This window comes from Eimeria acervulina, genomic scaffold (genome assembly GCF_000499425.1).
Source record: "Eimeria acervulina Houghton genomic scaffold, Eah_scaff596, whole genome shotgun sequence".
Taxonomy (NCBI): Eukaryota; Apicomplexa; class Conoidasida; order Eucoccidiorida; family Eimeriidae; genus Eimeria; species Eimeria acervulina.
In genome coordinates, this window is record NW_013549702.1 from 1 (window position 1) to 10,978 (window position 10,978).

The 10,978-nt window shown below is 61.3% G+C and overlaps 1 protein-coding gene across 1 annotated transcript in view; it reads right to left on the reverse strand.

Moving 5' to 3' along the window:
• Window position 1: 1 nt before the first annotated feature.
• EAH_00043910 (hypothetical protein) overlaps window positions 2-10,978 on the reverse strand; it is a gene marked incomplete at both ends in the record, with an annotated part of 12,439 nt that continues 1,462 nt past the window's right edge. Inside the window, 2 exons of the mRNA XM_013394939.1 lie at window positions 2-4,137; window positions 4,507-10,899. Of these exons, the coding sequence (XP_013250393.1) occupies window positions 2-4,137; window positions 4,507-10,899 (10,529 nt within the window). The remainder of the gene's footprint in view (window positions 4,138-4,506; window positions 10,900-10,978) is intronic.

The window sequence follows — 10,978 nt, forward strand, 5'->3', positions numbered from 1 at the left end:
ATCCGTTCCTGCTGCTCCTGCTCCTGTTCCTGCTGCTGCTGCTGCTGCTCTATCGCGTTGGCTGGCCGCCTTTCCTCTAGAAACGCCTGCTGCTGCTGCTGCTGCGGGAGCAGCAGCAGGTGCAGCATCAGCATAGTCGCTGATGAGAGCAACGCTGGGCTTTTTGGGGAGCCCCGCGGAAGCAAGGGCACCTGCACCTGCTGCTGCTGCCGCTGCTGCTGCTGCTGCTGCTGCTGATACTGTGGGGCTTGCTGCTGAGGAGGTGAATGCAGGGAGCGCGACAGCAGGGTACAGAGAGTGAAGGCCGTCGGGGGTCCCCCCCCAGCCAGCTGTCTTTCTGCTGTTTCCTTGCTGCACTAAGAAAGCGGTAAGGTCAACATCTTCCAGTAGATTCGTTTGCGGCTGCTTCTGCTGCTGCTTCTGCTGCTGCTGCTGCTGCTGCTGCTGGCTGCTGCGCTGCTTCAAAATGCCTTTCGGGGGTCTCTTGAGATGTGCGTCTGTCTCCAGCGAGCCCTGTCCCCCGGACGAGTTGGTGCAGGGCCCTGCAGCATCAGCTGCTGCTGCAGTAGCAGCCGCAGCAGGTGCTGCAGCAGGCGCTCCACCAGCAGCAGCAGCTGCTGCAGCTTGAAGGAGGCACTGCCACGCGTTGCTGAGGCGCTGCACTGCTGCAGGGGCCTCTTGAGAAGACGACAGACACTGCAGTTCAAAGAAAACAAACAGCATACACCGCAGGCTGTCTGGGGAGAGGGCCCCTTCAATTGTGCTGCAGCGTAGCAGCCCCCGAAACGCCCCTGGAGCACTGCTGTCTTCAGCAGCAGCAGCAGCAGCAGGTGCTGCTGCTGCTGCTGCAGCAGAGCCGGACGGAAGAAGCATCGATGCTGCAACGCCTTCAACCACCAGCAAACGCATCAGCCCACAGAGAGGAAGCAAAGGAGCTGCTGCATCCGCTCTGAACACAAGAGCAGGCAAGGGGGCCTTGTGATTTGCTGCTGCTGCTGCTGCTGCTGCTGCAGCTGCTGCTGCTGTCCGTAGTCCTTCTCTTGCGCAGCTGCCGACTCTGTTGTCTCCTCTCCAGCGGCTGGTAGTGCTGCTGCAGCTGCCGCAGGTGCAGCAGCAGCAGCAGCAGTGCCCAGCTGCTGCAGCGGCCTCCCATGGAGCCCCTGCTGCATAGAAGGGCCTCCTAATCAAAGGTGAAGGCAGCGGCACTAAGGACAGCTGCTGCAGAGACACCTCATCACCTGCTGCAGCACAGCGACAAAGACGTGTCCCTTCATCTAACAGATACATCTCAAACGAGCTGCACTGAACCCCTATATGCAGCCCTGCTGCTGCTGCTGCTGCAGCGGCTGCTGCTGCTGCTGCTGCCGCTACCTCTGGCGGTCCTCCTCCTATTACTGCCGCTCTTCCTGCTGCTGATGCCATCCCCCTCCACCCAGCGTGCCCTTGCCCCTGCTGCTGTTGCTGCTGTTGCTGCTGCTGCTGCTGCTGCTTCGATGCAAGACGCAGTGCCTTGATATGCAGCACTGCCAGCCACCCAGCCCCCTCCAAGTCCAAGGGCATCTCCGTAGAGGTCGGGGGGCCCCTCATGTTGGGGCCCCCGGGGCCCTCTTCCCATTCCCGGGGCCCTCCATGAACCATCGCTTCAGCTGCTGCTGCTGCTGCTGCTGCTGCTGCTGGTGTAGCGCCTGCTGCACCCTGCAATGCCTCCCAAGGACGAGGAAGAATCAACAAGCACTGAGAGATGCTGGCTTTCAGTCGCACGGCCTCGAACGACAACGCCCACTCCTCCCCTTGCTGCTGCTGCTGCTGCTGCTCTTGCTGCTGCTCTTGCTGCTGCTCTTGCTGCTGCTCTTGCTGCTCTTCCTGCTGCTGCTGCGGAGGGGGTGTTGCTGCAACAAGACACTGCTTGAGGAGAGTAAGAAATGCTGCTGCTCCCTCTAGTGCCCGTGTGCTGCAGACACCCACAAGGCACTCAGTGTTAACCTCCGCGGTCTCCACTGACACGCATCTTCTGCTGCTGCTGCTGCTGCTGCTGCTGCTGCCACCTATTAGATCTCTCGCCCCAATGAGCATAGAGAAGACGCTGTCTCTTTCCTGAACTGAGAGGCAATATGCACTGCCACCAGCAAGGGCAGCAGAGCCTCCGCGGCAGCCTGCTGCTGCTGCTGCTGCTGCTGCTGCTGCGTCCCTTGGGGAACTGCAGCCCTGGTATAAGGAGGCCCTCCAGGTGTACAGCACCGGCTCCGAACAGCTAAAGGCTGCAATGCTGCCTAACGAGACGGACCCCAGCAACCGCCTGCTGCAGGTGTCTGGTGCTGCTGCTGCTGCTGCTGCTGCTCCGGCTGCTGCTGCTGCTGCTCCTGCTTCTTCGTCTGCTGCTGGCTGGCCAGGGACACACGCAAACGAGAACAGGAACCTGCCCAACTCAAGATACACCCCACAGGTGCAGGTGCTGCATCGACAGACGCATCCGGCAGCTGTTGCTGCTGCTGCTGCTGCATTTGCTGCTGAAAGGTCCGTGTGTAGTGGGGCCCCGCACTGCCCACCGGTCGTCCTGCTGCTGCTGCTGCTGCTGCCAACGGTGCTGCTGCTGTTAGTGGTGCTGTTGCTGCTGCACTTGCGCATGAGGCAGCAGTCTAAGGACAGAGCCCCCAAAGAGACACTAGCACTGCTGCCGGGGGTTTCCAGCAGGCGCCTCCACAGCGGCTGTATCTGCTGCTGCTGCTGCTGCTGCATTTGCGCTTGCTGCTGCTGCTGCTGCCCTGCTGCAGCAGCTTCTGTGTCTTCGCTGCTACTAAAGGCACTGCAAGCAGCAGATAGAGACTGCAGCAAAGCCCCCAAGGGGACAGCCAACTCCGAATCGAGGGACGCCTCAACAAAGGGTACATGAAGAGACACCACTTCACAGACCTGCTGCTGCTGTTGCTGCTGTTGCTGCTGTTGCGGCTGCTGCGGCGGCTGCTGCTGCTGCTGATAGTAGTCACCCGACAATCCCCCTACCACGTCGCTGAGGGCGTCGCGGGGCACCTCCGCAGCGTGCAGCCGGCAGTGCTCTTTTGCTGCAGCTGCTGCAACAGCATCTGCACCTGCGGCTGCGGCTGCTCCTTCTGCTGCTGCTGTTTGTGTTGCTGCTGTTGCTAGCCGGGTGTTAAGGGGCTGCCCGAGGCACTTGTACTCGAAGGAAGGAGCAGCAGTAGTTAACATCGCTACCAGCGGCAGCAGCGCAGTCTTCTGCTGCAGTGGGGGCCCCCCAAGGGCCCCCGCCCCAATAGGGGGGCCCCTCTGGGGGGCCCCCTCTACCACGGGGCCCCCAAAGGGGGTCCTATAGGGGGACCCCTCTATGACGGTGTACCCAAGGGGGCCCCTATGAGGGGGCCCCTCTACGGGGGTACCCCAGAGGGGGCCCCTCTGCAGGGGCCCCTCTATGACGGGGCCCCCATGGGGGCCCCTTGAAGGATCTCGTGTTGCGTCGCTAGGAACGCAGGTAGAAAACAGCAGCCGATACACCCAAGGCTCCTGCTGCGCAGTTTCCTGCTGCTGTTGCTGCTGCTGCTGCTGCTGCTGCTGCTGCCGCTTTCGCTTGTAGAGCAGAAAGCAGCGGATGTGCTGCTGCAGCAACAGAGAAGCATGACATGGCCGGGAAGAGTCTGAATCTGCTGCAGGGCTGGAGGAAACTGCGCAGCTGCTGCTGCTGCTGTTGCTGCTGCTGCTGCTGCTGCCCTCCCCCCAGAATGCCTGGCCTGGACAGTACGTGGCCTTCACTGCGCACAGATCCACAAGGAGACTGCTGCTGCTGCTACTGCTGCTGCTGCTGCTGCTTCGTTCTTGGACCTGCTGCCTCTCCATCTCCTCAAGTATCCGACCTGGACCTGCTGCTGCTGCTGCTGTTGCTGCTGCTTCTGCTGTTGCTGCCTCTGTTTCTATGACCTTCGTTGTCTCTGAACTCTCTGAGGCTCCGATGTGCAGACGCAGACAAGACAGAGACAAACTGAAGCACACAGGGGGCCTCTCCGCAGCGGGCTGCATAGCCAACTGCCCAGCAGCAGCTTCTGCTGCTGCCGGTGTTAATGCGCCTGCTGCTGCTTCGGGTGCAGCAGCAGGAGACGGAAGAAGAGCAGTTGAAGCCTCCTCACAGACCTTCAAGCAGCAGCACAAGCAGCAAAATGCAACAGCAGCAGATGAGGTGTGCAAGTCAGTTCGAGGCCAAAGAGAAGCGCAGCACTCACAGCAAATGCAGCAGCAGCAGCAGCAGCAGCAGAAGGGACAGCAGCAGCAATGGACACTTATGCAGGGGATAATAGGCTGCAGCAGCAGCAGCAGCAGCAGCAGCACTAACATCAACTGCTACGACAGAAGCAAACAAATCCCAGAAAGCAGCAACACCAGCAGCCACAGCACCAGCCAGCAGCAACAGCTGCAACGGCGGCAGCACCGAAATCCTGCACAACAGCAGCAACCAGCAGCAGCAGCAACAGCAGCAGCAACAACAGCAGCAACAACGCATACCTGAAGGATGTCCCCTAAGATTTGCAGGGGCAGCTGACCGATGACGACCTCAAAGCAAATATCTGCCCATGCTGCAGCGGCTGCACCACCACCTGTTGCTGCTGCTGGTGCTGCTGCTGGTGCTGTTTCTGTTGCTGCTGCTGTATCAGAGTGAAGCGGCTGCAGTGTAGGAGGTGCAGCATACGGGGCGGGAACGGTCCTACCTGCTGCTGCTGCTGCTGCTGCTGCTGCTGCTGCTGCTTGAGTTGTTGGCGCTCCTCGTGCTGCTGTTGCTGCAACTGCCACAGCCTGTGGGGTTGGGGGCCCCGCAGTGGAGGCGCAGGAGCCCCCCGCTGCAGTGTCTGTACCCTGTAGGGGCCCCCCCGCCAGCTGCTGCAGCGAAGAGAAGAAGTATGCAGCCCTCAGTATAACATGTGGAGGCCTCTGTGCGCTGTCTATAGACAAATGGGGGGCCCCTTTAATCGTTTGAAGCAAGGGGGGCCCCCCCTCTTCTTTCTTGCTCTTGGAGACCGAACGAGGCACCAGCAGCTCACCTGCAGCTGCTGTTGCTGCTGCGCCTGCTGCTGCTGTTGCTGCTGCTCCTGCTGCTGCTGAGCTTCGGTGTGCGGTACGGGCTGCAGCAGGAGCAAAGAGAGGAGGGAAGAAGACACCCTCATGAACAGAGCCCTGCAGCTCATCCGGCACCTTGACGAAGCCTGCTGCAGTGCTGCTGCTGCCGCTGCTGCCGCTGCTGCTGCTGCTGCTGCTGCCGCTGCTGCTGCTGCTGCTGCTGCGTCGCCGGCGTCTGAAGGAGCAGTACTCCCCCCGAGGAGAAGAAGCAAAAGATCCCCGAAGGTTTTCAAAGCCCTCAACCCACTCCCCCCACTCTGCTGCTGCTTCTCGCTGGCAGCAGCGTCCGTGCGGCCCCCTGCACCCTTTAAGGGGGGCCCCTGTGCGTCTGCAGCCTAAAGGATTGCTCCTGCTGCAGCGGCTGGTGTCGCTTCCGCTGCCGTTGCTGCTGCTGCAGCTGCTGCTGCTCCTGCTGCTGCTGCGGTACCTGTACCCGTGCAGCCCCTTGCCGTGATAGCTGCGCTGCCTATACCTCCCCCCTGCCGCAGCAGCAGAAGATTCTGCTGCTCCTGCTGCTGCTCCTGCTGCGCCATAACCTCTGTCTGCTGCTGCCTCACGCCAAGCCCCAAAAAGCAGCAAATGCGTTTTAAACTCTACTGGGGGGGCCCCGGGGGCCCTCCCTGTTGCTGCAGCGTTCAAAGCCTCCGTCAGCTCCTGCAGCGCCGGCCCGACCCTGTAAGGAAAGCCAAAGCTGCTGCTGCTGCTGTTGCTGTTGCAGCTGCTGCTGCCGTTGCTCTTGCCGTTGAGGAGCTCAGCTGCCGCGCCGTTGCTGCCAGGGGCTGCGGCAGCAGCAGCAAACGAGGGCACCTCCAGCGCCTGACGCGAAGAAGGCCAAGGAGGCCCCGGATCAGCGCCTGTTGCTGCTGCTGCTGCTGCTGCAATTGCTGGTGCTGCTGTTGCTGCTGCTGTTGCTGCGGTTGCCGCTGCCCTGGTCAGGCTCTGCTTGTTTGCCAGCGCCTCTTCAGTTGTTTCCGAGCCTCCTAGCGTATCAACATGCTGCTGTTGCTGCTGCTGCTGCTGTTGTTGCTGCTGTTGCTGCTGCTGCTTCTGCTGGGCCAGCGAGAAGGTGCTGAAGGGATCGTCAAGAATTTCGCCTCCCAAAATGCCGCCCCACAGATCTCCGTCGCTGTCTGTACACTGCGGCCCAGCAGAAGCAGATGCCAACTCCCCAGGAGCAGCAGCAGCAGCAGCAGCAGCAACTGCTGCTGTTGTGGCTGCTGGTGCCCCCCCTGCAGGGTGAAGCTTAGGCTGCTTCGCAGCAGGCTTCGAGAAGCTCTTCCGTGTCCCCTTCCTCCCACCTGAGGTTGCTGGTGTTGTTGCTGCTGCTGCCGTTGCTGCTGCTGCTGCTGCTTTCACTGGAAGTGTCGCTGCTTCCGATGCGCCCCCGTCGGGCGTGCTGCTGCATTGAGGAGACAGAAATTTGCTGCTGCTGCATGAGCTGCCAGAGTCAGGAGCAACGCCTGGCCGCTGCTTTTGGTTCTTCTTCTGTTGCTCCGTTGCTGCTGTTGCTGCTGCAGCTGCTGCAGCTGCTGCATGCGCGCCGCCTTCCCTATGCTCAGAACGTTTACCTTTTTGGAGCCCCCTTCCTTTTCCTGTCCTCCCTGTTGTTGCTGTAGCCGTTGCTGCTGCGGGTGCCGTTGCTGCTGCTGCTGCTGCTGCTGCTGCTGCTGCAGCTGCTGCTGCTGCAGCTGCTGCTGCTCTGCCTGCAGTGCGCCCCTTCCGTCCCCCTGCAAATGCCCCCGGTGCCTTTGGTGCACAAGGCCAATCCACAGATTCTTTGTCTGCTCCTGTTGCTGCTGCTGCTGCTGTTGCTGCTGCTGCTGCAGGGACCCGACCAGCAGCTGCAGCAGCCTTGGGGGCGAAGGCCCCCTGGCGTTTGCTCTGTCGTCGGTCTCTAACGGATTCTTCAGAGGGGCTTTTGCTGCTGTCGCTGTCGCTGTCGCTGCTGCTGTTGCTGCTGCTGCTGTTGGTGATGCTGCGACTGCTGTAGCCGAGGTAGCTTGTGCGGCTGGGGCTGCTCCTGCTGCTGCTGCCTGAGTTTCCACTCCTTGCTGCTCTTGCCTGCCTTTTGCTGTCGCTGCTGCTGCTGCTGCTTCTGCTGCTGCTGTTTGCTGCTGCTGCACTGTCCCCATTGAGTGTCTCCATAAAATCCTCCAAGCCAACGCCCCCCAGCAGGTCTTCAGACTCAAAGCCACTGCTCGCTATAAGTGCAGTGCTGGGGTTGCTGCTGCTGCTCCTGCTGCTGCTGCTGCTGCTACTGCTGCTGCTGCAACTACTGCAGCATTTGCTGCTAAACTTGCCGCTGCTGCCACTACTCAAGTGCAGCGGAGGCGCATTAGAAACAGCATCAGTTACAGACTCGAGGGACAGGGCGTCTTCTGCTTCACTTGCTGTAGCAACAGATTCTGAGTGCCCAGCAGCAGCAGCAGCAGGTGCAGGTGTTGTTGCTGCTGCTGCCCTATGTTCCTGGGGTTGTCTGAAGCGCTGCAAACTCATCCATACTCGCTTCATAGCCTCGTTGGGGGCCCCCTTGCCTTCGCTCGCTGCTGCTGAGGGGCCCCTAGGGTCCTTCGCCTCTAGAAACTGAAGGGCCCACTGACCTACAAACACTACACTCTGTACCACGTTCAAAGGCTGCTGCTGTTGCTGCTGCTGCTGCTGCGGCTGTTGCTGCTGCTGCATCTGCAGCAACAGCAGCTGCTGCTGCTGTTGCTGTTGTTGCTGGGTTTGCTGCTGCTGGTGCTGCTGCTGCGTCAGAATGTCCAGTGAGGACATGCGCCCTGGAACTAAGGAACGAGAAAGGCCTCTCCGTCCTACATCTGCTGCTGCTGCTGCTGCTGCAGTTGCTGCTGCTGCTGCTGCTGCTAACGGCGAAGCCGGAGGCAATGGATTCATGAGCAGCGCTTCTGCAGGTGAGCACCCAGCAGCAAGAGCCCCACACGCGCTGTTGCAGTTGATGCTGCTACTGCTGCTGCTGCTGCTGCTGCTGCTTGGCGAGAAGACAGAGACAGACAAGCCCGAAACAAAGAGAGACACAATATGTGCAGACGGCATGGGGGCCCACAGGAGGCTGCAGGGGCCCCCCCCTTCAAAGGGCTTCCCTGAGGAACTCGGAGCCGCAGCAGCAGAAGCAGCAGAAGCAGCAGCAGAAGCAGCAGAAGCAACAGAAGCAGTCACACCAAAGTCTTGCGTTGGCGCTGCTGCCTGGGAGAGAAAGCCGTTGGGGTCCCCGCAGCTGCTGCTGCTGCTCCGCTGCTGCAGCAGCTGCTGCTGCTGCGTCGCATCTGACTCTGAAGGGTATACTTCACAGCCCTCAGAGGGGGCCCCAGGGGCCCCCGCCCACCCACTGGGAAGAGCAGCAGCTGAGGGGGGCCCCTCGGGGCCCCACAGCAGCCCCTGATCTGGCAGCAGCAGCGGACAGAAGCTGCTGCTGCTAACAAAATGAACAGCCAGGGTCTCCACAGCTACACTCACAGCAAACGAAGCACGCGGAGAAGCAGCACCTGCTGCTGCTGCTGCTGCTGCCGCAGCAGCTGCTGCCGCTGCTGGTGCAGGTGCTGCTGCGCTGCTGCTGTCAAATGCCGATGGAAAGGCAGCACAGGGACCCTCACCGCGAGCAGCAGCAGCAGAACCTGCAACCGAAGCACAGGCAGCATCCCGGCTGTACAGCTGGGGAACACCGTGCTGCTGCTGCTGCTGCTGCTGCTGTTGCTGCGCTTCAGAGTGTCTACAAAGCTGCTGCTGCTGCCCTTCATACGCTGATGCTACCAGCTGCTGCGGATTCATCCGTGCTGCTGCATCGTTGTCCACCCAAAGAGGGATACTGTGCTGCTGCTGCTGCGGCTCCGCTCCTTGCTGCTGTTGCTGCAGCAGCTGCTGCAGCTGCTGCAGCTGCTGCAGCTGCCGCCCCTCTTCCCGGGGCAACTGCAGCTCTTGCTCTTCTTGCAACCTCCTTTGGAGGGGGTGCTGCAGTCGTTGCCGGTCCTGCTGCTGCTTTTGCTGTTGTTGCTTCTGCTGCTGTTTCTGGTGCTGCGGTTGCTGCTGCTGCTGCTGCAACTGCTGCAGCTGTTGCAGCTGCTGCTCAGCAGCAGAAAAAGGCAGCACCTCTCCTCCTAGAGGGAGCTCCGTCTCCTCCAATCCAGTCGAGGCCTCCTGGGATCCGATCCCCACCTCAACCCCCCCTACTTCTCCTCGCATGCAGAAAGCAGCAGCACGCCGCCACCAGGGGGCCCTCCGCTGCTGCTTCCCAGGGGCCTCTGCGGGGGGCCCCACAGCTTCGGGGGGCCCCCGGGGCCCCGCGGGGCCCCCAGGGTACAAACCCTCCTCATCATCATCTTCAAAAAACACACCGCGGGTCAACGATGCACCTGCTGCTGCTGCTGCTGCTGCTGCTGCTGATGCTGGAAGGGGGCCCCCAGAGGGGCCCCCCTCCTGCAGTCCTCCTGAACCCCAAATCCCAGAGGTCAAGGTGCTGCCGCCAGGAGTAAAGATGCCAATGTTGTTGCTCCGACTGCTGCTGCTGTTGCTGCTGCTGTTGCTGCTGAAGGGCTGCCCGCCTGAGCCATTCTGCTGCTGTGTCTCCTCTGTTGCTGCTGTTGCTGCTGTTGCCGCTGGTTCGCAGGAAAGTACGGTGTCTTCTTGCAGAAGGCTGCTGGCTTCGCTGCTGTTGCTGCTGTTGCTGCGTCCCCTGCTGCTAATTCTGCTGCTGCTTGTGCTGCTGCTGCTGCAACTGTTGCTGCTGGTTCGGGGGGCCCCTCCTGCTGCAGGGGGCCCCTGATGAAGGCCTAGGTCTTCCATAATACGCCGCAGCACACGAAGGTGCTCCGTCCCCAGCAGCACGAGCACTAAGGGGACTGCGAGACAAATGCCATAGTCAAAGGTAGCTTCTGTGGAGTCGCTGCTGCTGCTGCTGCTGCTGTTGCTGTTGCTGTTGCTGTTGCTGCTGCTGCTGCTGGACCAGATGCAACGCGTCCCATTGAAGCAGCCATCGCAGCTGCATCTACCGACAGTCCACTCGCCTGCTGCTGCTGCTGCCGCTGTTTCTGCTGCTGCTGCGAGGGGACCTCTCGTGTACGCTGCAGCAGCAGCAGCAGGACCATCAGGAGCAGGAGCAGCAGAAGCAGCACCCGGCTGTCTCTGCAGCAGCGCCAAGCACTCCCTCATGTGCGCCTCTGGCTGCAAGGCAGTGACAGAGCGGAGCCCCGCCTGCAAGGAGACTCTCCCAATGATATGTGATGCATTCTCCCCTGCTGCTGCTGCTGTTGCTGCTGCTGCTGCTGTTGCTGTTGCTGTTTCTGCTGCTGCTGGTAGTGGCGTTGGCGTTGCTGTTCTTGTTGCTGAGCCAGCGGTAACAGCAGCAGCAGCAGCAGGGTGGGGGGCCCCCGCCGGCCGAAGGGGCACAGCCCATCCGTTGAGGCTGTTGGGGGCCCTTGTGCAGAGCAGCAACAAACCTGGTGCAGCAAGCCAGCTGTCTTCGCCTCTCGATCTGAATGCTGCAGCAGGAAGAGGAGGCAGCAGAGACACCTCACAGCCCCCCAGCTGCAGCTGCGCACTTCCTGCAAATGAATCGCACCCACGGAGGCACTCAATATGAAGACGAAGAGCCCATAGAGACCGAGGGGGGCCCCCTGTACACCCTGAGGTGGGGGGGCCCCCTGCTGTCCAGGGGGCCCCCCCACCACTGTCATCATATGACATCTGTCGCCTCCGGCTCTGCCGCGGTCTGCTGCTTTTTAAGCCCTTCCCATCAACAGGGGGGGCCCCCCAGCAAGCTGCTGCTGCAGGCTGCCTATACACCGTAGGCACTGGTTTGCCGCTCGCTGCTGCTGCTAAACCCTCCTTGCTGCTGCAGTTAGGGGGCCCC